This window comes from Tripterygium wilfordii, chromosome 15 (assembly GCF_013401445.1).
Source record: "Tripterygium wilfordii isolate XIE 37 chromosome 15, ASM1340144v1, whole genome shotgun sequence".
In the NCBI taxonomy this organism is placed as follows: Eukaryota; Viridiplantae; Streptophyta; class Magnoliopsida; order Celastrales; family Celastraceae; genus Tripterygium; species Tripterygium wilfordii.
Genome location: NC_052246.1, coordinates 6,016,264 through 6,041,925, shown reverse-complemented (window position 1 = coordinate 6,041,925; position 25,662 = coordinate 6,016,264). Strand labels below are relative to the sequence as shown.

General features: G+C 36.0%; 1 protein-coding gene across 1 annotated transcript; it reads left to right on the top strand.

Moving 5' to 3' along the window:
* Positions 1-156: 156 nt before the first annotated feature.
* LOC119979802 (salutaridinol 7-O-acetyltransferase-like) lies at positions 157-1,470 on the top strand. The gene has a single exon (XM_038822433.1). The coding sequence runs from the start codon at positions 157-159 to the stop codon at positions 1,468-1,470; it is 1,314 nt and encodes a 437-aa protein (XP_038678361.1).
* Positions 1,471-25,662: the final 24,192 nt, after the last annotated feature.

Sequence of the window (25,662 nt, the reverse complement as noted above, 5' to 3'; positions counted from 1 at the left end):
AAGAAATATATTATCATGTTGCCCGAGTTGCATGAGCAAAAAATATATTTGTAAAAGATATCTTTCGAGTTGAGATTATAAAAGGGAGGACTACCCATCATGCTTATATGCATACTTGTCTAGAAAGAACACAACTCCCTTAACAATTGTGCGAAGATGGAATTAGTTCAAGTCACTTCACAAGAAATCATCAAACCATCTTCACCAACACCCCCTCACCTTAAATACTTCAAAATCAGCATTTTCGATCAGCTTTTCCCCGTATTTTATCAACCATTTTTGTTCTTCTATCACTCCAATCCCAATCTTTCTATTGAAGAGAAATTAGGTCGATTCAAAGACTCGTTATCGAAAACCCTAACTCGGTTTTACCCGCTTGGCGGAAAAATCAAAGACTCTACCACCGTTGATTGTAACGACGAGGGCGTCTTGTTTGTAGTAGCCAAAGTTGGTTATGCAATGATTGATTGTCTTAAACCTCTAAACATTGAGCTACTAAACATGTTTGTTCCGTTAAGCCCTATTTACAAAGAGTCACCGGAGAAGGCGGTACAAGTAGGTATTCAAATTAATATTTTTTCATGTGGTGGTATTGCTATTGGTATCTCTTTCTTACACAAATTCATAGATGGTACCACCTTTAGTGCTTTCATCAAGGCGTGGGCTGCCATCTCTCGCGAAAATTTGTATCAAGAATTGTGTCCACATAGTGTCGCAGCATCACTTTTCCCACCTAATCATGGACAATTTTCAGCTCAAATGCCATTCTTCGCTGAAATCACGCCTAGGCCGGAACAGAAGAAGGTCGCAAAATGGTTTGTGTTTGATGATACTGCCATATCTTCACTCAAGGTGAAGGCTAGAAGTGAAAATGTTCATAACCCAACTCGAGCAGAAGCAATCTCTGGACTCATATGGAAATGCCTCATTAGTCATGATTCTCAAGAACCGACTACGTGTGTACACTTGGTTAATTTACGGCCAAGATTAAGTCCTCCGCTACCGGAGTATTCCATCGGAGATATTTTATGGAGAGCAATTGCAACTTATGACCCAAGAAATGAAAAAAACAAAGAACTATCTTGTTTAGTGGATCTTTTGAGAAAATCAATAGGGGAAGTGAATGCCGACTATTTGTCGAATATGCAAGGTGAAGAAGGGTTGGAGAAAATATGTAAGTTATTGGAAGAAGGGAGAGAGATCTTTGCTAGGTCAAGAAAAACTTATGCGGTTTCTAGTCTTAGCAAGATGGGACTCTATGAAGCAGATTTTGGATGGGGAAAGCCTTTATGGGTCACGGTAGCACCGATCGTTCAAGAAGTGCAAATTAATATGATTTACCAAATTCAGACCGAATCTGGCGATGCAATAGAAGTACTGGCGATGTTAGACGATCGTGACATGGAGAAATTGGAACACAATCCTGAATTCCTTGCATATGCTTCCTTGAATCCTGACATCCAAGCCTAGGTAGCTTGTATATATTCATGTGTTTTGCTTGTATATATTCATGTGAATTGCTTTTGATCAGTGTGGTGTGTGCATGGTTGTTTGCTTGTGTTTTATTATGCTGTGCTTGATGAATAAAAATGATTGAAATGTTATTACTTCTTCTGTCATTAGTTTGAGTTTTCATATTTGTAACATCTTATGATCAATGCGCAAAAGTATGAAACTCTCTTGTTTAATCATTTTGACCTTTTTTCAATTTAAAAAGATATCGATAATGGGTCTCATTGGAAAAAGATTTTCATGATGATTCTGGATATATAATTTTTTTAATCCAACATATATTTTGAGAGAATATTTTCAAATTTGTTTAAAAAAAACTGACATGGCCCAACAATACCGCCACATTTGAGGACTTATTAGTGCAATACTTTTAAAAATGTCTTTATTGGTCTAAAGAGGAATTTATTGGTCCCCTACCATATTTAAAAAAAGGAATTTATTAGTAATTATCTCATTATTAAATAAATGAATTGAGATTTTGTGGGTTGAGTGAAAAGTCATGGGGATGAGGGGGGCTGCAATGTAGATTGCAGCCATTGCTTGCAATCCTTTTAATCTAAACCTTCCCTTTCATCCAATGGTCTCAAATAAACAAAGACAAACACTACTAAAAAAATTCTCAGACGCTTTGGGTTCCCTCTTATCTCTACGCATTAACCCATTCCTGCTTATCTCTTCCACCATCAACAGACCCGTTCCAGTTACAATCCTAATCGAAGAAGCACAAAAAAGGCTTTATTTGTCATGCCGATGTCAGATATAGGCTAATAGGTTGGTCAAAAGGTCAAGAAAAATGATATGTTTTTTCTCCAAAATAAGCGAGTGTATATGTACACACTTTTTAGTAAAAAGAAAAAGATAAAACAATCCTAAAATAATGACAATGTTCTTGAAAATCAATCTGCATCTTCCTTGCTGGATCTTATGGAAGCAGTAATGAAGTCGAATCTAAGAGGAGGAATTTTTCAGGCAATGTTTATTCTTGTTTATTTGAGACCATTGGATGAAAGGGAAGGTTTAGATTAAAAGGATTTCAAACAATGGCTGCAATCTACATTGCAGCCCCCCTCATCCCATAGTCATTCCACTTACGATCCAATCAACACGGCCACACGGGGAGAAAAATGATATTTTTTTGGGAACGATTGAACAATGAACAACAATTGACATATACAAGTTATGCCCAAGAGAAAATCAGTTAGTGGTTGGAATAAATAAATAACATACAAGAAAGTATTATTAAAATAAATAAGTAATAGAATTATACTTTTTGCGTTGAACTTTTGGATTGAGTGAAAAATCAATGCACTTCAAGTCCAACTAACATGGGAGATAATTAATAGATTTTTTCAGTAATGATTCAACAAAAAAAATTTAATATAATTGAAAAAAAATGCCATAAGAAAATACAAGTTGTGGTTGGAATAAATATATAATATAAATAAATAAATAATAGAATTGCATTTTGCTTGTTGGACTTTTGGGTTAAGTACTTCCGATCCAACGTAGGAGAGAATTAATAGATTCTTTTTCTGGAATGATTGAAGATAAGGGGTAAAAAAAATCAGTTCTAGATCGGATAACATCATGTGTTTACAAAATATTTACACGTCCGGATTCTAATCCGGATTGAATTTTGGACATTCCTATTTGACCAAACCCATATTGGTTTAAATCCGGACGAATAAACCGAAAATAATGAATTAATCCCATCCAGACAAGTAAAAAGGTGTGTTTGGACGCGGATCAATTTTAAATCGGAGAATTTTTTTTTTGTTTGGAACAAGATTTCGGATATATAACTTATGTCCACACTTGATTTAATCCGAATTGAACAAATTTTATTATCTGGACCGAACAGAGTTTTACCACCCCTAAATTTGAAGATAACAATTTGTAGTATGATTCTAAAAATATACACAAGTTATACCTACGAAAAATACAAGTTGTGGGTTAAATAAATAAATAACATACAAGAAAGTATTCTTAAAATAAATAAATAATGGAATTGTATATTTCGCGTTGAACTTTTAGGTTGAGTGAAAAGTCACATTAAATGAGATAACCTAATTATTAATATTTCTAGTCTTCATCATACACATTATACCCATGTCGTACAAGTTGTGGTTATCCATGCTCAATTCTCTATTTTTTCCCTTCCTAGATAAATCATGGTTTTTTTTTTCTTTCTTCTGATTCATGTATTTTTTTCATGCAGTATGCAACCAATAATCCAATAGTTTGTTGTCCACTAAACTCTGTTTGTGTTGAAGGTGGCTGCTGAGAGAGTAGAATACTTTTTGATGATGTCATAAATAGGATCGGTCCTATCAGACGAATCAATTAGTCAGATCGAGCTAAAGTTGTTGATATTCTTCTTGATAATTAGTGAGTGTTTTCCTTTTTTTCTTGCACAGAAAATGAACATAAGCTACAGTAGTACCAAATTCTACTAGGGAGGATGGACTGATGCTCGGAGCTCTTCCTCTCTCAATCAGTAATTCAAAGTGTATGAGTCATAATATTTACCTGACACTTGAGGTCCCTTTTTATATGAACTAAAGTGTTCTTGTTATAGTAGGAATAATACTCTCTTTATTGGTTTTTATGGAGATTTCTTGGAGAGTAAATCCCATCCATTGTCCTCTTCAATGGAGACTCGAATATAATTTATCGAGTCAAATATATTATGGTCAATGTATCTTTATATTTATAAACCATTAACAAAATAAAATAATTAAATCATTTATTTAGAACTAATTAATGAAAAAATATTGTACATGATTACGAATATAATATATCCAGTAAATCAACATACAGATTCCTGTTTTACAAAATAAATTTCTTAATTTTTGTTATTGTACGATTATTTATACACATATGAAAACATAATGAGTAACTACTATCAAATGAATGTATTAATTAATGAATTTAATAGGGATATATTTGTTGTATAATTTCAAAGATGACATATATGTTAATTAACTTCCAATCTACATTAAAATGTGTTTAATTTATGGAGTAAAAACAAATTTTATTTTCTTTAATCATCAAATCAAACAAGCCATATGTGAGCTTCATGCATGTTGTGCAGACTGGCAACTAATTTACTTAATTACGTGATATCATTGTTCACATGTTAGGCTGAGGCCAGACCCTCCATAGAAGAAGCTAGTGCCAAAGACAAGTATACTACTAAATATTCAAATCCCCAATTAAAGCTCACTTATTTATATTTTTTGAGAGCTATATAATACGTATGGCTAATATAAAAATTATACTTATTGATTGTCATACAACACAACAAATATTTTTCGAAAAGGTCATAGACATATATGTTAGACCATGTATCAAATTTGGGATTGAAAAACTTGATGCCGTAGAAGGCATTTGTGCCACCATAAAAGATGGATCACATCTAATGGATACGAAAACTAAATAAAAAATATCGAAGAATTCGTAAAAATCTCTCGAAAGTGGGAGCTCTATCTCCAAAGTCCATTGTTTATATCTGCACCATTGATGCACAAGAAAACATATATGATGATAAATGATAAATGGTAAATAATTTTTATTCAATGAAAAATCGTCTAGCACAATCAAATGATTTTTTTTTTGTTACCTTGAATATTTTATGTTTTAATTTTTAATATCTAATTTAATGAATATATGTATTTATTTATTTTATTTAATGAGTATATAGATATTTAATATTTTCAATCACTTTTCAATAAATATCCCTAAAAAATTTAGAGGCTCTGCCTTCGAATTTACATCAACTTTTGACTCCCTTCTTATAAATTCCTACCTCTGTCACTAACCAAGCCCCCTCAATCCATTTTCTAGATCCATTCCTTATTCTAATTAGTGTTAGTTATGTAAACTAAAAAAGGGTGTGATGGACTTTCAACTTTCAAGTGATATTAAATTTGAATAGTTGGGTGTTCTCGTGGAACTTGAGCATCTAATATTAAATATAAATAGTTATTATAATCAATATTAAGTATCACATCAATTATATATATATATATATCGTTGAAATTGATAAATATCAGAATCTTTCTATGTCCGAAAATATTTCCTTTTGGGGAGAGAATTGATAGATTCGTTTTAGGAATGATTGAACATTACTAGACAAGTTGCAGTATGATATACAAGTTATGACCAAAAAAAGAATACAATGTGTGGTTGAAAACTAGAAAAAAATAAATAATATACAAGAAATCATTGTTCAAATAAATAAATAAATACTAACAAGAGGTGATTCGTTTGATAATCGAGTGGGTTAGACATATATTTGCTCAAGGTTCGATTCCAACTGCAAACATATTTTTAATTTCTCAGTGGTATTTAAAAAAATCGTATTTTGCTTGTTGGACTTTTGGGTTAAGTGAAAAATCATTATACATTGAAAAACAATTTTTCTAAAAGACCATACAAGTTTTGCCCACAACAAAAAAACGACAAGTTGTGGTTGGAATCAATGAATAATATGAATGTATTTTCTTTATTGAACTTTTGGGTTGAGTGAAAAATCATCGCACTTCAAATCCAAACAATATGGAGAAATTAATAGTTTTTTTTTTCAGAAGCAATTCAACATTGCAAGACAAGTTATAGTGTGGTTATAAAAAGAAATACAAGTTTTTCTCACAAAAAAAATACAAAATGTGGTGCAACGAAAACTGTATAGCTTATCCAATCTGCTGTGAAGTAAGAGAAAATACAAAATGTGGGTGCAAATACTGATGAGGTATTGGATGATGAAGAAGAGGATGCAAAAGAAGGTGTTCAGATTAATGATGATGAAGGTGAAGAAGTTGATGAAGTAGAGGGTGAAGATACTGATGACGATGAAGCTGAAGAATCAGAAAAGTCGAGTTTGATAAAAAGACAGATGAAACCACTGTGGAAAGAAGCAAAGATCCTAATGATAGGGAAATATAATGCATTGTTAGGCAAAGAAGATAATGTGATCGATGATTATGAAGGGTGTTGTCATGATTTGACAGATCACGAGGGGAAACACTACCCTATCATGAACAACTATCACTATCATTGGTTGTTGCAAGCACACCTAATGTCATTATCTACCCTCGACATGAGTCTACTGGTTATGATTTTGAGGAGCTTGATAGAATAGAATAAGAAAAGAACTTCAAGAAGCGTCGAACAAAATTCAAGACATTGAGACTGATCGAAATGTGGAACGGAATAAGATGACTAATAAATGTTTTATATAATTATTTGCAGGCTTGGGAAGAGAAGTGACCTTTCAGGAGGTATTAATTTTAAAATATCAAAGTATCTCATCATCAAAATTGAGGATCAAATAATTTGTGCGCAAATTGGAGTATTTTATATCTATCCAATTGGCATCTTGTGAATTGGATGATGTGATTTTTTTATTGAGAACATGTTTCACGTCTTTGTCCATCTTTTTTATTGACCAATTATTGGATGGTTGCCAAAGAATTATTGACCACGACATTTGTGTGAAGGTTATCTTGTCCAAACTCAAAGGGTGAAGTAACAACCAATAATCATTGAAATATGTTCACACACATATATAGTAATTTTCTCTTATGCGCTGTCATTTATCGAAGTAAAATACAAATTTCATTCTCAGCCATTGGATCTAACCAACGACTTATATTAAAACATGTATTTGACCCAGACATACACAAAAACAGGTCTCCACTTCTTCCTTCCTTCCTTCATCTGTCTTCCTTCTTCTGTAGAGTTTGGCACAATAGCGTTGAAGGCATGACAAGTTCTCCTTCTTATGTCTTCCTTATGCCTTCATTAATCACCCAAATCAACCTAGGGAGACGCAATTCAGCGCTTAAGAACAAGTTTCAGTGCTTTCGAAATCCAACCAGCCTAATCCTCAAATTAAATCAATTTAGGGGCTTAAATCGACCTAGTTTCACCAACACAAAACAAAGAGAGACATCTTGAAATCGGATCAGGACGCGATTTCAACACCAACAAACCATCGATGTTATATGGATTTCTGTGTCACGATTTCAACACCAATAGAGTTTTATTGACCATGAGGCTCGATAATGAAATTAGGACTCAGATTGTGTTGTCTGTCAGGGAAGAGCAAGGGTAAATTTTTCCTGGGAACTATTGTAACTCCCCGACCCGGGAGGCGCTACTGTTGGTACCATCTTATGTCATCAATCATGGTGACCATTCTATAGACAAGAATGTCTACATCGATTGTATCAAGCCAATGTATACTATGATTTAATCAATCATCAATTCATTGAAAAATCCGACAGCATCTCCCTGTATTTCGGAGAATGCCAACCTAGAGTACAAGCACAGCAATATCACAAATAAATTCTCAAACCTAGGCAGAGCCTCAGACAATCTAATAATTTATATCATCACATATCTCCACACACAATGACATTTATAGTCAAAGCAACCAATGCAAGAGGGTAACCTTGCAAGCATAATCAACATCAGGACATAAAGTCCACAAACCCGACCCGATATTCCCGATCACACGGAGCACCCTATCGATCATCCAATCATCAACTGAATAGGTGTATAAATAACAAGTCTCAACCCGAGAGCTCAAATACAAATAGTACTAATAACATAACCATAATACTCAACCATCTAGGTCCTATCTGTAACAGCCCGACCCACTAAAGCCCAATCTCCCCACCAACCACTGAACTTGGCCCATACCAAGCCCAGCCTGGCAGTTCCCAACCTCTCCTGGCCCATACCAGAAAAGATTGGACAATAGTTTAAGGTCTGCAGCGTGTTATATTCTGCACCCAAGACTCGTCCCTGGCCGATGTGGTATTTCATCCAGAATAGTAACCCCCACACCTCGCCTCATATGACGCAGAGCAGGGCATTACAGTCCACCCCCCTTAGGAGCCCACGTCCCCGTGGGTCACGCCAGACACGAGCACCGCGCCCCGGTTAGACGTGAGGGACGAAACCCACATACCCACCAGGTCGGCTCCGATACCAACTGTAACAGCCCGACCCACTAAAGCCCAATCTCCCCACCAACCACTGAAATTGGCCCATACCAAGCCCAGCCTGGCAGTTCCCAACCTCTCCTGGCCCATACCAGAAAAGATTGGACAATAGTTTAAGGTCTGCAGCGTGTTATATTCTGCACCCAAGACTCGTCCCTGGCCGATGTGGTATTTCATCCAGAATAGTAACCCCCACACCTCGCCTCATATGACGCAGAGCAGGGCATTACACTATCACTCTCCAGGGCCTATCCATGTCACGTACGCTCCTCCTGGTCAGCAACTTTGGTACTGGAACTAGACTCACCTGTGGGGGGAAAAGAAAAGGAAAAAGGGTGAACAAAAGGCCCAGTAGAAAATAATAGAGAATGAATAATCGATATTCGAGCTGAATTATCAAAGAAAGTACAAATGCAACAATATGATATCTAACATCATGTACACCAAAATACAAGTAAATAACAACACCATATGGGATCCTAACTTGGCCCATCGGAATCCCTGTACTCAATGGGACCCTGAACAGCCCAACAGCATCTCCGTATGGTGTATCAAGTACATAGGGAATCCTGACCCAGCCCATCGATATTTCCTTACTCATCGGAACCCTGAACGGCCCAACGACATTCCACATTTCTCACCAACCATACCTAGGAGATGTACGGGTCCTTACCCAACATCCACCGTGCAACTACAATGCATGTCCAACATGGTTATGCAATAATGTATACATACAATCCTACATATATATTACTACATGATCCATGTTTAAGAGTATCCCATGTTCAATAGGAGATTGAGCATGTAGGGTATGTAATATCACTCAATTCACGCAACAAAGTAATCACACAATAGAGTTGTTCTCCTTTAGGCACAATTAAGGCGAGAACGAAATAACAATGACCAATGAGGAAAATCAACGCTCTCAATAGAAAGAATATAGTCATTGGAAATAGAAAGGGTGAAATTTCCCTACATCTCCTCCTTAGCTTTTATTCAAATTTCACAAACTGTCTCACGTGTGCATCCAATGCTTTCCGAGTACTATCCATTGAGCCAATTTACCATAAACAACACAAATTGTCATTATCAATCCACAATTACTAATTTAGACTCCCAATCCCGAAATACCCATAAACCCTAAAATCCCAAATCACCCAAACACCCAAATTCACAATTTTAAGTTAAATAAACTCACCAAGGGTGTAAAAACAAGTAAAAGGAAGTGATTCAAACTTCCTTTAGGCCTCAAATGGTGTAGGAGTTCATGGATTCGAGTTTGGGTTTAAACCTTGAGGTTAGAACAAAAATGGAAGTTGAAGAACATGTAATCTCGAGAGAGAAGTCGTAATCCAACTTGAAACAACTTGAAAGAGAATAATATTACTTTGGTTGATGATCTTGGACTGATGGAAGTAAGGAAATTTGAGAGAAAATGGTGTCTAGGGTTGGTTTTCGTCGGTGGGTTTAAGAGAAATCGTGAAATGGGTATTTTAAAACCTCAATTTCACGCATGTTGGAATTGTCCGATCGATCGGAATTTGCCCCTGTCCCATTTTCTAGTGGTGGGTTCTGATCAATCGGAACCCAGTTCCGATCGATCGGAACTGGGGGTCTTCTATTCTCCCTATGACTGTTCGAACGGCTTTTTAAAAGCTGTTGGACAATTATATCTGTTATCCATAATTTCGGCTAAAAACCTTTCGTACACCCCCGACTCACTCGGTATCAATTTTTAATGATTTTTAACCTCCAATTTAACTTCAAACCTGTCTACCCAGCTCAAATGTGATGGATCGTACTTAACACAAGAGGGGGGGTGAATTGTGTCCCCAAATTCCGATAGGAATCTCTTTTTATAATTTAAAAGGAAATCAATGTCAATTAACAATTAGCACACAAATTTGAACTCTAATGATTATCCTAATCAACATTCATTTCAATGCAAGATGTGATACAATATGGTGAATGATCAATTATCAAATAATCAAGGAATTGCAAAAACAGATTTTTTCAAACAACACACTGCGCACAGATTTTACAACTCAAATTTCACCTAGCAAATCAAGTCAAAATTCAATGAAATTTGGTATGCAGTATCACAACACCCTAATGAATACTATATCAAAAATTCAGATTAAAATTCAAAGTTTAGCTATGTGAACAGTGCACGGACAGACTAGTGGTTCAGAAAATTCTGCAATCAAAACACTTAATCAATCAACAAGCAAGCAATGCAATCAAGAAAGTCCACACAGCAATTTATAGTAGTTCGGAGACTCTTCTCCTACATCTACTACCTAGGTTCACCAACCTAGGATTTTCCAACCTCCACTAAGGATGTGGTTTTCTCAAGAGCTCCACAAAACTCACAAGGGTTTTTAGGTCACCCTTAAAACTGAAGATTTCAAGACAATCTTCAAACTTTACAACCAAGGGTTTCAACCACTCCCTTAAACTCAACCTCAACAAGGTTTTTGCCCAATGAAGGGACTTTTACAAGTGTTCGGTATAAATGGTTCACTCAAGGTTTGCACTAAGCAAATAGGGTTGAGGAACACTCAAGAATCACAATATCACCTCACGGGTTGGATAGAAAATGAAGAATAATGAGGATTTTCGAATCTGAAAATAAGAAGCCAAATGAGAAGCACTCCCTCTTTGCAAAAGCAAAATAGTGAGGAAGCCTTTAGAGTGGCTTGGGTAGAAGCTTGGATTCAATGGCACAAACTAGCTTGAAAGCTTTGAGAGCAAGAATTTCTTCAATATAATTTTGGCTTCTCCAAGTTGGAATGAGGAAGAACCCCTCTTTATAATTTACCAAGCTCTTGTGATTTCCACCATTGGATCTTTTTCTATCTTCAAATCTCGACCTTCAATTACATGTGCAAATCTTGGCCATTGAATGAATAGATCATTAAATCTTGACCTTACAATATGTAGCCGTTGCACTTGCATGATTTTCTAAGTCTAGCTTTCCAAGATTTGAGTTGTCATGTGCACTTGCAGCCATCTTTGACAATTTGATCAAACTTGCACCAAATCTTGACCTTGGTATCTCCAACAATTTTGTCATCTTTGACCATTTGATCAAACTTACACCAAATCTTGGCCTTGGTATCTCCAATGATTTCCTACAAAATGTGTAGCAACTTGCAACCATCTTTGACTCCAAAAATCAAGTAAGATCTTTTTTTAAGTCAAAAATTGCAAGCAAGAATATGGTCTTATGCACAACCATTGGATTCACCTTTTAAATGGTCATCTTAACCCTTCAAGTCTTGTTGTAATCTGATCCATTCATAATTCAAAACAATTCAATCTCGGCCATAGATTAGTGTACCGTTGGAGCTTGTAGTCTTCAAGAATATCTTCATAATCTAAGTCTTGTCTAGTTGCAAAATATACTTTCTCATCCCTTACAAATTTCAACCATTGCATTTGTCCTTTAGCTTCATCAATTTTCTTCTCACAAAAATCTTATCATTGACCTCAATAATGGAAGCATGTGCAAGATCTTGTTTGATGAAGATAAGAGATCCTTCACATGACCAAACATGTCCCTCCAATCTTGACTTCAAACTCTGAATTTGGCAGCACCAATATATCCATATTATACAGCTCCAAGGCTAATTCCAAACATCAATCAAAATGCCTTAGTGGAAGGTTGATGAACATAGGTTTTTCTTGGTTTTCTAGAGATCCAAGCTCATACTTGAAAACCGGACTTCAATTCACTTGAGCAAACTGAATTCTGAGTGATATAACATCCTCATGATGATTAACCTACAAAGAAATAGGAGGTAGAACTCCCCAATTGCATGTAAGCTCAAAGAGCTTCATATAGAGCGCATAGGTTAATTACATTAGAAAAACAACCCAGAAAATTCGTATTACTGCATGATAAATCATTTTATATATATTAGAATGTCCACATAAAATTTCATAACAATCGGAAATCGTTTGGTCACTCAACCAAGCAAATAAGTCACTAATAGTGAAACCGATAAATTCTAAGTGTAAATTCAATGTTATTTTGCAAACTCAGTGTAAATGACATTTTCTCTTGAACTTTACTAAGTCAAATATGTTCATAGTGATGAAACTAAGATTCACACGAAATTTCATTTAAATCGGAGTTCATTTGGTTCACTACGTTCACAAAGAACACATATGCACAAAATTAGGTAAAACCTAGTTTTGGCGGAATTTAAGCATATGACCAAATATATATGTGATGCACTTAATTTCTCATGATTATAGTCCTAGAACATATATTAAACCTTCATGTGCATGTGGTTCAAGTTTCAAGTAATTTGGACCTAAGTAAGATAAATTATGATCATTAGAATATTAATACCCTAACTTAGTCCATGTATATTTATTTTCAAAACTTAATTTCCAGCACTATCTCAAAAATATATAGATACCAAATTCACATAGAGATATGCATAAGCCTTCATTTGTATATGCACAATTAAGATATTAAACAATTAACCAAATAACCATTTAAGCATGTTTTCTAGCATTTTAGGATATGTTCAAGTCAAGCATGTTCACACACATTTTAGTATACAATCATACACAATCATCAAAAACACAATGTTGACTAGACACTAAGTCTTGGTCCAACAATCTCTTCATATTCCATTCGTATAAATATTCAAAAGTAAGAATCATCATAAACCAATATCTTTCTCAAGAAATCTTCAAGGATGGATACTCCTAACTCTCCACCTGTAAAAAGGTCTAGAACTGATGAAGGTTCTACTTCTAAAGAAGAAGAAGGTGGAGGTGATCCCAGATTCAACCTCTCCCCTATAAGGGAAGACGTATACGAGGACGATCCTCAGAAAACCATCGAATCTCTACAAGAAGCTTTGATGGAAACCAAAAGGAGACTTAAAAAAGCAACTGACAAAGTTCAAGACTACAAAAGACAACTTATGGTTTCAAGGTATGCCATACAAGGTGTTCGATATATGTCATGGGGCAGACAAGCAAGTACTCATGACCCAGATAAATTGCACGAAGCAATCACTGAGATCACAGTACAACTTGGATCTGTTGCAGATGGAATAGACAGTGTTCTTTATACCCTAGAATAAAATCTTTGTCCAACAAAATGGATATATACTCGACACGTGTCATTCGTACAAGGACTCTAAAGGTACAGGGCGTTACAACTACAAAATATGATAAACAAAAGGTTCAAGGTTTGGGAGAGATGATTTTTTTCTCATATATTTCAAGAAGTACAATTGGGTATGTATATATACAGATGTATGTTCCTAACTATAAACAATCATATACTCTTATCTTAGGCTAGCTAGTGTTACGGCAATCCCATGATACAAGGGATATATCACTATAGGTAACAAATTCTAATCCCTACAATTACTCTATCAGATCATTACAATATCTTTTTGGTTTATTCTACATATCTGTACAGCTCATACCAACAAAATACCTATCTCAAACTCATTACTCAAATCATCTTGATGGGCTTTCATTCTAATAACATTATGTATCACACAACAAGCAATAACAAAGTACTTTTGTTCTTTCATATCATAACTAGGCATCTGTCTAAGTATGGGAAATCTAGCCTCTAAAACTCCAAAACATTGTTCTGTGACATTTCGTAGAGAAGAATAGCTATAGTTGAATAACTCTTATGAACCAATTGGTCTTCGCCTTCTCCTATAATCTCTTAAATGATATCTCTCCCCTCGATATGGTGAAGAAAATCCTGGCATATATTGATTTCTGCTGAAACGAAAGTGGGAAGACATCCTCATGTATATTTTATTTTCTTTTTTTCTTGATTATATTATATCTCTCGGTCATGTATATTTATTTTTCTTTAACTGTGATAAGATAATATATTTATTATCATTATCATGGATTTTTATCAAACTTTGTTAGATGTATTTGGAGTCGATTATGGGCTATTTTCTCATTCTATTTGAGATTTATTCATGCTTCTTCCATTTCTTCAAAAATCGAAAATTGATCCGAAAAATCGACCAATTCCGTACCATGTAATAATTTGAAATATTGTGAAAATGGAATTGTGGAAGAAAAGGAAGTAGTTGAGAGCCGAGGGAGTGAAAAAAAGAAAGAAAGAGAAAGTATATATTATCTCATTAATTTTCAGTGACATACAATGACCATTGTACAGTATTTATAGAGTTGAATATCCAACGGCTATCATAGTGGGATATGTGTCCAACGGGTATGTTTTGGGTTAATTCACCCGTTTTGGTGCGCCATTTTGGTGGACATTGTAGTACCCGGTTTTCGTCCGGCCAAAAAAAATACAAAATACAAAAATAATAATAATAAAAACAAATATATTAAAAATATATATATATCATATAAAAAATATAAAAAAAATATATAAAAAAATATAAAAAAGAAGGAAAAGATAAAGTGGCCGAAAGTAGGGTAAAAAAAAAGGAAGTGAAAAAAGAAGGAAAAGATAAAGTGGCCGAAAGTAGGGTAAAAAAAAAGGAAGTGAAAAAAAGAAGGAAAAGATAAAGTGGCCGAAAGTAGGGTAAAACAAAAGGGAAGTGAAAAGGGGAAGGAAAAGAGAAAGAAAAAGAATAAGAAGAGGGGAGAAGAGACTTTGGTTTGGGGGGAGAGAGAGGAAACAAAACAAAAAAAAAAGAGGAAGAGAGGAGGCGTGAGAGAGAGGAAGAAAAAAAGGAGAGGCTTTGGCTTTTGGTGAAGAAAAACAAAAAAAGAAGAGAGGAAGAGAGGGGAGAGGAAGAAGAGAAGAAGAGAAGGAGAGAAGGAGAGAGGGGAAAACCGATTCTTTGGATTTTTTGGTAGAAGCTTCATACCCCTCATATCTTTCACTCAAGTATTGCTCTATTTACACTTGATTTCAATGTTTGATTCATTTTTAGCATCCTCGGATGTTGACTAAGAATAGACATGGTGTTTCTTGCATTCACCTTGGACATATGTGATGCTTGGGAGTGTTTTCGATACTAATATGTTGAGCCCTTTCTCTTTGCATTTTTTTTCTTCTATTTCTTGTTGGAAAAAGCGGGAGAGACCATATTTGGATTTGATTTTCTTGGTTTGGATACGTGTGAATCTCATAATGTGGTCTTGATTCGATTTAAATCTTGATTTACATTTGAGTATTCTATTTTTCCCTCTCTTTATGTTTGTTTTGTTGGACGAGGCTCGGGCTTGGATATTATTTGGACGAGTTGATGGAGGCTTGAGCAATTTCAAGATTTTGTTTGGTTTATTACAATTTGTGTATATTTGGCCCCCCATATTGTGTAATTTATCTTATTCATGTCGATTTGTATAATTTCGACATTTATTATTTGGATTATTTGTACAAGTGTGGATTATGAATATATAGGCTTAAAATTGAATATAGGTCATTTCAATTAAAGAAATCATAAGTTGATTTCCTTTATTTGAATTATGAACCTTATTTGATTTCATTTATGAATTTGCCATAAGTTGGCAATAATAGGTTAAATTGATAGATGACACTTTTCCAAATAATCATTTATACCATAAGTTGGTATTTAAAATTAAACCTACCAAAAGTTGGTATGTCATTTTATCATTTATGCCATAAGTTGGTATTTAAAATTAAACCTACCAAAAGTTGGTAGGTCATTTTATCATTTATGCCATAAGTTGGTATTTAAAATTAAACCTACTAAAAGTTGGTAGGGCATTTTATTAAATAAACCATAAGTTGGTATCTAAAATTAAACCTACCAAAAGTTGGTAGGACATTTTATCATTAACACCATAAGTTGGTGTTCAAAATTAAATCTACCAAAAGTTGGTAGTACATTTTATCATTAACACCATAAGTTGGTGTTCAAAATTAAACCTACCAAAAGTTGGTAGGACATTTTATCGTTAACACCATAAGTTGGTGTTTTAAAATTAAATCTATCAAAAGTTGGTAGTGTGTCTCCAAATAAAAAAACGATCATAAGTTGATAGTAATATTACAATTTTTTTTAATGCTATCATAAGTGGATAGTGTTATTACAAATCTTTTCCCAAAACTATCATAAGTGGATAGTGTTATTTTAAACCTATTTTCAAATAAAAACTATCATAAATTGATAGTAATATTCCAAGCTTTCTTTTTCAAACACTATCATAAGTTGATAAGTGTGTTGAAAGTAATAATTCAAACTTTAACAATTACACCTTGCAAAGAGCAAGTTTTCATAAGATAGCCATTAGATTAATCCGGGTAACCGTTTTCAAACGGGAGTTGTGGGGTGCCTAACACCTTCCCCACACTCAATCGATCCCCGTACCCTTTTCTCTGGTTCGCAGGTCTTTTCGGTGTCCAATTGCACCTTAAATCAATTGGTGGCGACTCTAAACATTTTTCATCCTCCCACGCCGGTCCGCGTCGTGACCCCGGTTGCGACAACTGGCGACTCTGCTGGGGACACCAGGTTTTTTAAACCTAAGAGGGTCAAGCCCATATGATTAAATTGATTGGCTACGGTTACTTCTTCTTGTATGATTAATTGTTTGTTTCCTTTATATGTCAGAGATGTTGATTTATTTTGTTGTGGTAAAGTATTTGTCATCTCATACATTTACACTCACTGTAGCCTACCAGCTGGGCTCTACCTTTAGTATTAGAGAGGGTTGACCACTATTCTCGTGAGATTCCGTCTCCGCATGGGTAGTGGAAGATATCCTCACCGGATCGACTTCTCTTAAAAGTTAAGGGAGGAGCTTTTGTCCCAATAGTTGGGATTTTAAAAGCAACATGATCTGGGACCTCGCAGAATAGTTAGATAAACTTACCCAAGCACTTTATAAAGCCCTAGAACCATGCCCAAAACCTCCAGAAATTTAGGTTACCCAGTGTAATGGCATATTCTATTTTTGTGTGATTTACTCATTTGTCGTCGATGTTTTGTCTTACACATTTTTAATTGTAATTTCCATTATTGGTTTCTTCTCTCATGCATTCACGTAGGCACAGTCATTGCATTTTGTCAAACTAAATGAGTTCATAGTCATGCATGAAAAAAAAAAAAACAAAAAAAAAACACCAATTCACTCATGTCTTTGCCATCCTTATAGTATAAGATTACAGTTGTGAATTGCTAAAACAATGAAAATGAACAACAAAAAAAATATAATGGGGCAGTTTGTGAGGAAATTGACTCTTAATTTTCTTGTTGATCAAGTGGGAATGGATCATTTTATGTCTGATTCTGAGGAGGTTTACGTTTTGGCTGTCGATGACAACCTTGTTAATAGACCAGTCATTGAAAGGTTGCTCAAGATTACTTCCTGTAAAGTAACTGCAGTGGACAGTGGAATAAGAATACTTCAGTTTCTGGGGTTAGACGAGGAGAATAATTGTCCTGTTGGGTTTGATAGTTTGAAAGTGGATCTAATTATCACCAATTATTGTATGCCTGGAATGACAGGAGATGAGTTGCTAAAGAAAATCAAGGAATCGTCTGCCTTGAGAGAGATTCTGGTGGAAATCAGGTCATCTGAGAACGTAGTGACTCGAATCGACAGATGCTTGGAAGAAGGAGTAGAGGATTTATTGTAAAGTCAGTGAAGTTGTTCGATGTGAAGCGCTTGAAAGGTTACATGACCAGAGACGGAAACCAAGAGAGATGCATCAACAACAAGAGAAAGCTTCCGAAGACTTGTGATCTATGTTTATTACCACCATCACCATCAGAGCCATGTTCTCCACCACCGTTGGAATCTCTTATCAGACAGCTTAAAAGGTCCTGCTTGGATTAAATCCTGATCGTCTGTTATGCACCCTGCCTCACTGTGCAAATATTCGTAATTTCTCGGGGAGTGTGAAAGTTTTTTTTTATTATTATTCTATTTTATTTTTATCTAGTTGAAAAAAAAAGGAAAAAAAAAGAGAAAAGAGTCGTCCTCAAGCGGGGAAATGAACAGTTGAGTGTGACAGTTTTGTTTTTTATTATTATCTGGTTGAAAAGAGAAGCAGGAAGAAAAAAATTCGTCCTCAAGCGGGAAAATAACAGTGGAAGGTGACAGTAAAGTAAATACTGATGTGACAGGCACTGCGAATGTCTTCGCATATGCAGAGCCATCTTCGTCTTCATCTCCATCTCAATCATTTCTGGCAAAAGCGTGTTTTCTCTCTGAGCCATCTTCATCTCCGTCTCCATCTTCACAATCATACACAATCATCAAAAACACAATGTTGACCTAGACGCTAAGTCTTGGTCCAACACTTTGTTCATCTTCCTCAAGAAATCTTCAAGGATGGATACTCCTAACTCTCCACTTGCAAAAAGGTCTAGAACTGATGAAGGTTCTACTTCTAAAGAAGAGGAAGGTGAAAATGATCCCAGATTCAACCTCTCCCCTATAAGGGAAGACGTATACGAGGACAATCCCCAGAAAACCATCGAATCTCTACAAGAAGCTTTGAGGGAAACCAAAATGAGACTTAAAAAAGCAACCGACAAAGTTCAAGACTACAAAAGGCAACTTATGGTTTCAAAGCATGCCATACAAGGTGTTCGATATATGTCATGGGGCAGACAAGCAAGTACTCATGACCCAGATAAATTGCACGAAGCAATCACTGAGATCACAGTACAACTTGGATCTGTTGCAGATGGAATAGACAATGTTCTTTATACCCTAGAATAAAATTCCTGTCCAACAGTATGATTATTACTATGTATAAAGGGCAGTGGTTTGATATTGGGAAGATCTATCTGGCCACGATCTTCAAAGCCAAGGATTTTGTCGAGAAGAAGCCAACAAAGGCGGGGAAGTTATTTTTCCCACGGCTTATCACAAGGTTGCTTTTGTTCAAAAGCATTCGACCTCCTCGGCCTCAAGCATCTTTGGGATATCAGGTCACCATGATGGAAAGAAGGACATGGCGTCAGAGCATCAGTCATTTGAAAACAACTTCTGCTGGAAAGAAGCAGACCTAAGAAGGTCACTCAGCATCACCACCTGGTGATTCCTCATCAGCAATTGCAGCATCTCCACAATCAGATCGCATGCATGCAGCGATAGCCCGACTAGAGATGGGGCTACAAACTTTAGAAGAGGGACAGCAAAGGCTGGAGCACATGTTGGCCGCAGTCATGGATATGGTACGGAAGTCCAAACACTAGAAATTTTGGGGAGTTATGTTTTAAACTCAGTAACTGGACCAATTTGGAATTGCCAGATTCTGTCAGCAGCCTTCAAGAGTAAAATCCATCTGCACTACCATCTGTGGTCCGGTTCACGGCCATTGATTGGGTTTTAATAATGAGCATGTCTTTACTTTACTTTGATAAATTTCTCTAGTACAGCTTTTGCATGTTCAATGCTTCCAGTTCTCATGTTTTCGATGCTCTGTTACACTCATCATTCCCACATTTATTTGCCCAATTCCCGTGTTTTTGATGCCTTTGTTACATTCATCATCCCACATTTATTTGCCTTTATTTGTCCATCACTTGCAAATTCCAAATCTTGCAAATTCCATTTTGACAGGATTGAAATTGATGATAATGGAAAGATGAACCGAATGAACCAGATTTTGGGGCACCCATTAACAATTTCGAGTTTGACTTGAACATTGAGGATGAATCTGAGATATAGTCAGAAATGTTGAAACAAGTTTAATCAAAAAGAAAAGATAATTTAAATGGATGAGGTTGTTAATTTGGGGTTGGAAATTTGAATTGGTGCAAACTTGGAAGATTAGAGATGAAATAAAGAAGCAATTTGATGTCGGATGTCTTGCTGTAGTAAAATACCCCGAATGATATAGAAATATTGCACCGGTACTGAAAAAGGATGATTGTAATCAGATCACGATGGCTCTAGAAGATAAAGAGGAAATTACTGTCATTACTTTATGTGGTACCTTTTGCTATGAAGTCATGCCATTTGGTCTAAAAATGCGGGAGATACTTATCAGCAAACCAAGGTCATTCTGTTTCATGATATGATGCATAAAGAGATTGAAGTGCATGGGGATAACATAATTGCCAAGCCAAGTGAGGATGAAGATCACATGATTAACTTGGAAAAGTTTGTTCAAAAGGTTGAGAAGACACTAGTTGAAGTTGAACCCCTCAAAAGGCACATTCGGGACAATTTCAAGGAAGTTGTTAAGTTTTATTGGTAGGAAGGAAAAAAAAAACCCGTTAGAGTGAAAACCCGCAAGGGCGCTCTAGGCAAAAATAGGGGCAAAAAAAAAATCTGCTAAAGTGAAAAAAACCTCACAGGCGTTTCAATTTGGGCTGCAAGTTCAAATTTCAGATTGTTTGAAGAAGGATGGTTGGATTACGAGTTTGTTGAATTGATGAGTGGTGCCTGAGTTGGCTGTTAACTTGTCTCACATTGACATAGGTGGGAGTGCAAAATTAATTTCGTAATTGAAGGGTTGGAGATCAGTTAATTGGATATGTACCCAAAACTGGGGCAGATTTTGGGGTGCTTTTGATACCATCAGATATTTTACCTTGCTAAGGTGTTAGTCTGTTACATAGAAGAAGAAGTTTGTTGGCAGAAATGGAAGGTTCAGAGATAGCCTTATACAAGCAGATTTGATTATTGTTAATTGGGTGCACACCAAAATTGGGGCAATTTTGGTACAATCTTTGAATTATCACATATTTCATCTTGAAGAAGCTCGGTTTGTCCTTTCTGCCTTTGATTTCTCTACTTTCTTGTACATATTTCATTCTAAAATATTTTATTACCACCCATCCTTTTCAATAAAAATTGTGAGGAAATTCATTTCTTCAATTTTGTTGCTTGTAGTCTCCTTTTACATATCCCAATTCAAATCTCATTTGATACTCCAAAAATCAAATTGTGAGGAAATTCATTTCTTCAATTTTGTTGCTTGTTGTCTCCTTTCCCACATCCCAATTCAATTCTCATTTCATACTCCAAAAAAAAATTATTATCATTTGCTTTCAATAATTGACAAGCATGGCTGTACTTTTGAATTTATCACTGACAAAGTTTTGACAGGAAATATAATGAGTGCATCAGGACAATACTTTTGATAGGAAGTTGATGGATTTTGGCATCCTAAGCTGGAAAGGATCTGAGTGAAAAGCCTGAAGCTGAAGCAGGTGTTAGCAGGAAAGAGAAGCTCACATTCCTAAGCCGTGCAAAAAAAAAAAAAAAAAAGATTTGAATAAGGAAATTCAGATAAATGGGTAGCTTTGAATTCAGATGCGTACGAACATGCAAATTTCAGTGAAAATGAATTGATTATGGGAATGCACATTGGAAAAGGAAAAGAGATAACTCAAGAGCTGGGGTCCAGAACGGAAAAAGGCCTTCACTAATCAGATTAGAGAAGATACATTGAAAGCTCAGTGAGTCAGAAAGTCAACCCTGACAGAGAAACAAATTTGGTTTAGCAATTCGTAATTGTGCGCTTGTTGGAGGATGGCAAAACCATGAGAAAACATGCATCCATTCATTCATGAGACATTCATAATTGAGCAAAATAGGTCAGTGCATGCATCATCACTGCATAAATAAAAAATTTTCAGCCAAGCCGGGAATGGCTACAATGATCCCGAGCACCTTTTTCACAATAATAAAAAAAAATCAAAAATTAAAAATTTTCAGCCAAGCCGGGAATGGCTACAGTGATCCGGAGCACCTTTTCACCAAAAAAAAATAAAAAAATCAAAGATTAAAAAAAAACATTTGGCCAAGCCGGGAATGGCTGTAGTGATCTCATGCACTTTCTTTTTGTTGGCCAAGCTGGGAATGGCCATAGTGATCCCATGCACTTCATTTATTGTTGGCCAAGCCGGGAATGGCCATGTGATCCCGTGCCCTTTATTTTCTTGCACAAACAGTTGGCCAAGCCGGGAATGGCCTTGTGATCCCGTGCCCCTTTATTTTCTTGCACAAACAGTTGGCCAAGCCGGGAATGGCCATGTGATCCCGTGCCCTTTATTTTCTTGCACAAACAGTTGGCCAAGCCGGGAATGGCCTTGTGATCCCGTGCCCCTTTATTTTCTTGCACAAACAGTTGGCCAAGCCGGGAATGGCCTTGTGATCCCGTGCCCTTTATTTTCTTGCACAAACAGTTGGCCAAGCCGGGAATGGCCTTGTGATCCCGTGCCCCTTTATTTTCTTGCACAAACAGTTGGCCAAGCCGGGAATGGCCTTGTGATCCCGTGCCCCTTTATTTTCTTGCACAAACAGTTGGCCAAGCCGGGAATGGCCTTGTGATCCCGTGCCCCTTTATTTTTCTGCACAAACAGTTGGCCAAGCCGGGAATGGCCTTGTGATCCCGTGCCCTTTATTTTCTTGCACAAACAGTTGGCCAAGCCGGGAATGGCCTTGTGATCCCGTGCCCCTTTATTTTCTTGCACAAACAGTTGGCCAAGCCGGGAATGGCCTTGTGATCCCGTGCCCCTTTATTTTCTTGCACAAACAGTTGGCCAAGCCGGGAATGGCCTTGTGATCCCGTGCCCCTTTATTTTTCTGCACAAACAGTTGGCCAAGCCGGGAATGGCCTTGTGATCCCGTGCCCTTTATTTTCTTGCACGAACATTGGCCAAGCCGGGAATGACCACAGTGATCCCGTGCCCCTTTATTTTCTTGCACCAACATTGGCCAAGCCGGGAATGGCCTTGTGATCCCGTGCCCCTTATTTTCTTGCACCAACATTGGCCAAGCCGGGAATGGCCTTGTGATCCCGTGCCCCTTTATTTTCTTGCACAAACTTTTTGGCCAAGCCGGGAATGGCCACAATGATCCCGTGCCCCTTTATTTTCTTGCACAAACTTTTTGGCCAAGCCGGGAATGGCCACAATGATCCCGCGCATTTCAGGCCCGTACGAAACGCGGTTGACTACGCCTTTGTTTGCCTTTTATTTCATAAAAGACATACAAAGGGGGGCAGCTGTAGTACCCGGTTTTCGTCCGGCCAAAAAAAATACAAAATACAAAAATAATAATAATAAAAACAAATATATTAAAAATATATATATATCATATAAAAAATATAAAAAAAATATATAAAAAAATATAAAAAAGAAGGAAAAGATAAAGTGGCCGAAAGTAGGGTAAAAAAAAAGGAAGTGAAAAAAGAAGGAAAAGATAAAGTGGCCGAAAGTAGGGTAAAAAAAAAGGAAGTGAAAAAAAGAAGGAAAAGATAAAGTGGCCGAAAGTAGGGTAAAACAAAAGGGAAGTGAAAAGGGGAAGGAAAAGAGAAAGAAAAAGAATAAGAAGAGGGGAGAAGAGACTTTGGTTTGGGGGGAGAGAGAGGAAACAAAACAAAAAAAAAAGAGGAAGAGAGGAGGCGTGAGAGAGAGGAAGAAAAAAAGGAGAGGCTTTGGCTTTTGGTGAAGAAAAACAAAAAAAGAAGAGAGGAAGAGAGGGGAGAGGAAGAAGAGAAGAAGAGAAGGAGAGAAGGAGAGAAGGGGAAAACCGATTCTTTGGATTTTTTGGTAGAAGCTTCATACCCCTCATATCTTTCACTCAAGTATTGCTCTATTTACACTTGATTTCAATGTTTGATTCATTTTTAGCATCCTCGGATGTTGACTAAGAATAGACATGGTGTTTCTTGCATTCACCTTGGACATATGTGATGCTTGGGAGTGTTTTCGATACTAATATGTTGAGCCCTTTCTCTTTGCATTTTTTTTCTTCTATTTCTTGTTGGAAAAAGCGGGAGAGACCATATTTGGATTTGATTTTCTTGGTTTGGATACGTGTGAATCTCATAATGTGGTCTTGATTCGATTTAAATCTTGATTTACATTTGAGTATTCTATTTTTCCCTCTCTTTATGTTTGTTTTGTTGGACGAGGCTCGGGCTTGGATATTATTTGGACGAGTTGATGGAGGCTTGAGCAATTTCAAGATTTTGTTTGGTTTATTACAATTTGTGTATATTTGGCCCCCCATATTGTGTAATTTATCTTATTCATGTCGATTTGTATAATTTCGACATTTATTATTTGGATTATTTGTACAAGTGTGGATTATGAATATATAGGCTTAAAATTGAATATAGGTCATTTCAATTAAAGAAATCATAAGTTGATTTCCTTTATTTGAATTATGAACCTTATTTGATTTCATTTATGAATTTGCCATAAGTTGGCAATAATAGGTTAAATTGATAGATGACACTTTTCCAAATAATCATTTATACCATAAGTTGGTATTTAAAATTAAACCTACCAAAAGTTGGTATGTCATTTTATCATTTATGCCATAAGTTGGTATTTAAAATTAAACCTACCAAAAGTTGGTAGGTCATTTTATCATTTATGCCATAAGTTGGTATTTAAAATTAAACCTACTAAAAGTTGGTAGGGCATTTTATTAAATAAACCATAAGTTGGTATCTAAAATTAAACCTACCAAAAGTTGGTAGGACATTTTATCATTAACACCATAAGTTGGTGTTCAAAATTAAATCTACCAAAAGTTGGTAGTACATTTTATCATTAACACCATAAGTTGGTGTTCAAAATTAAACCTACCAAAAGTTGGTAGGACATTTTATCGTTAACACCATAAGTTGGTGTTTTAAAATTAAATCTATCAAAAGTTGGTAGTGTGTCTCCAAATAAAAAAACGATCATAAGTTGATAGTAATATTACAATTTTTTTTAATGCTATCATAAGTGGATAGTGTTATTACAAATCTTTTCCCAAAACTATCATAAGTGGATAGTGTTATTTTAAACCTATTTTCAAATAAAAACTATCATAAATTGATAGTAATATTCCAAGCTTTCTTTTTCAAACACTATCATAAGTTGATAAGTGTGTTGAAAGTAATAATTCAAACTTTAACAATTACACCTTGCAAAGAGCAAGTTTTCATAAGATAGCCATTAGATTAATCCGGGTAACCGTTTTCAAACGGGAGTTGTGGGGTGCCTAACACCTTCCCCACACTCAATCGATCCCCGTACCCTTTTCTCTGGTTCGCAGGTCTTTTCGGTGTCCAATTGCACCTTAAATCAATTGGTGGCGACTCTAAACATTTTTCATCCTCCCACGCCGGTCCGCGTCGTGACCCCGGTTGCGACAGACATATATTGTAGTGGTGCACCAAACAACATTTTAAGGCCCGTATCCCAATACATTTTGAAAC

Coding starts and splice junctions, on each gene's coding strand:
- LOC119979802 (XM_038822433.1), top strand. CDS start 157: ATGGAATTAGTTCAAGTCACTTCACAAGAAATCATCAAACCATCTTCA.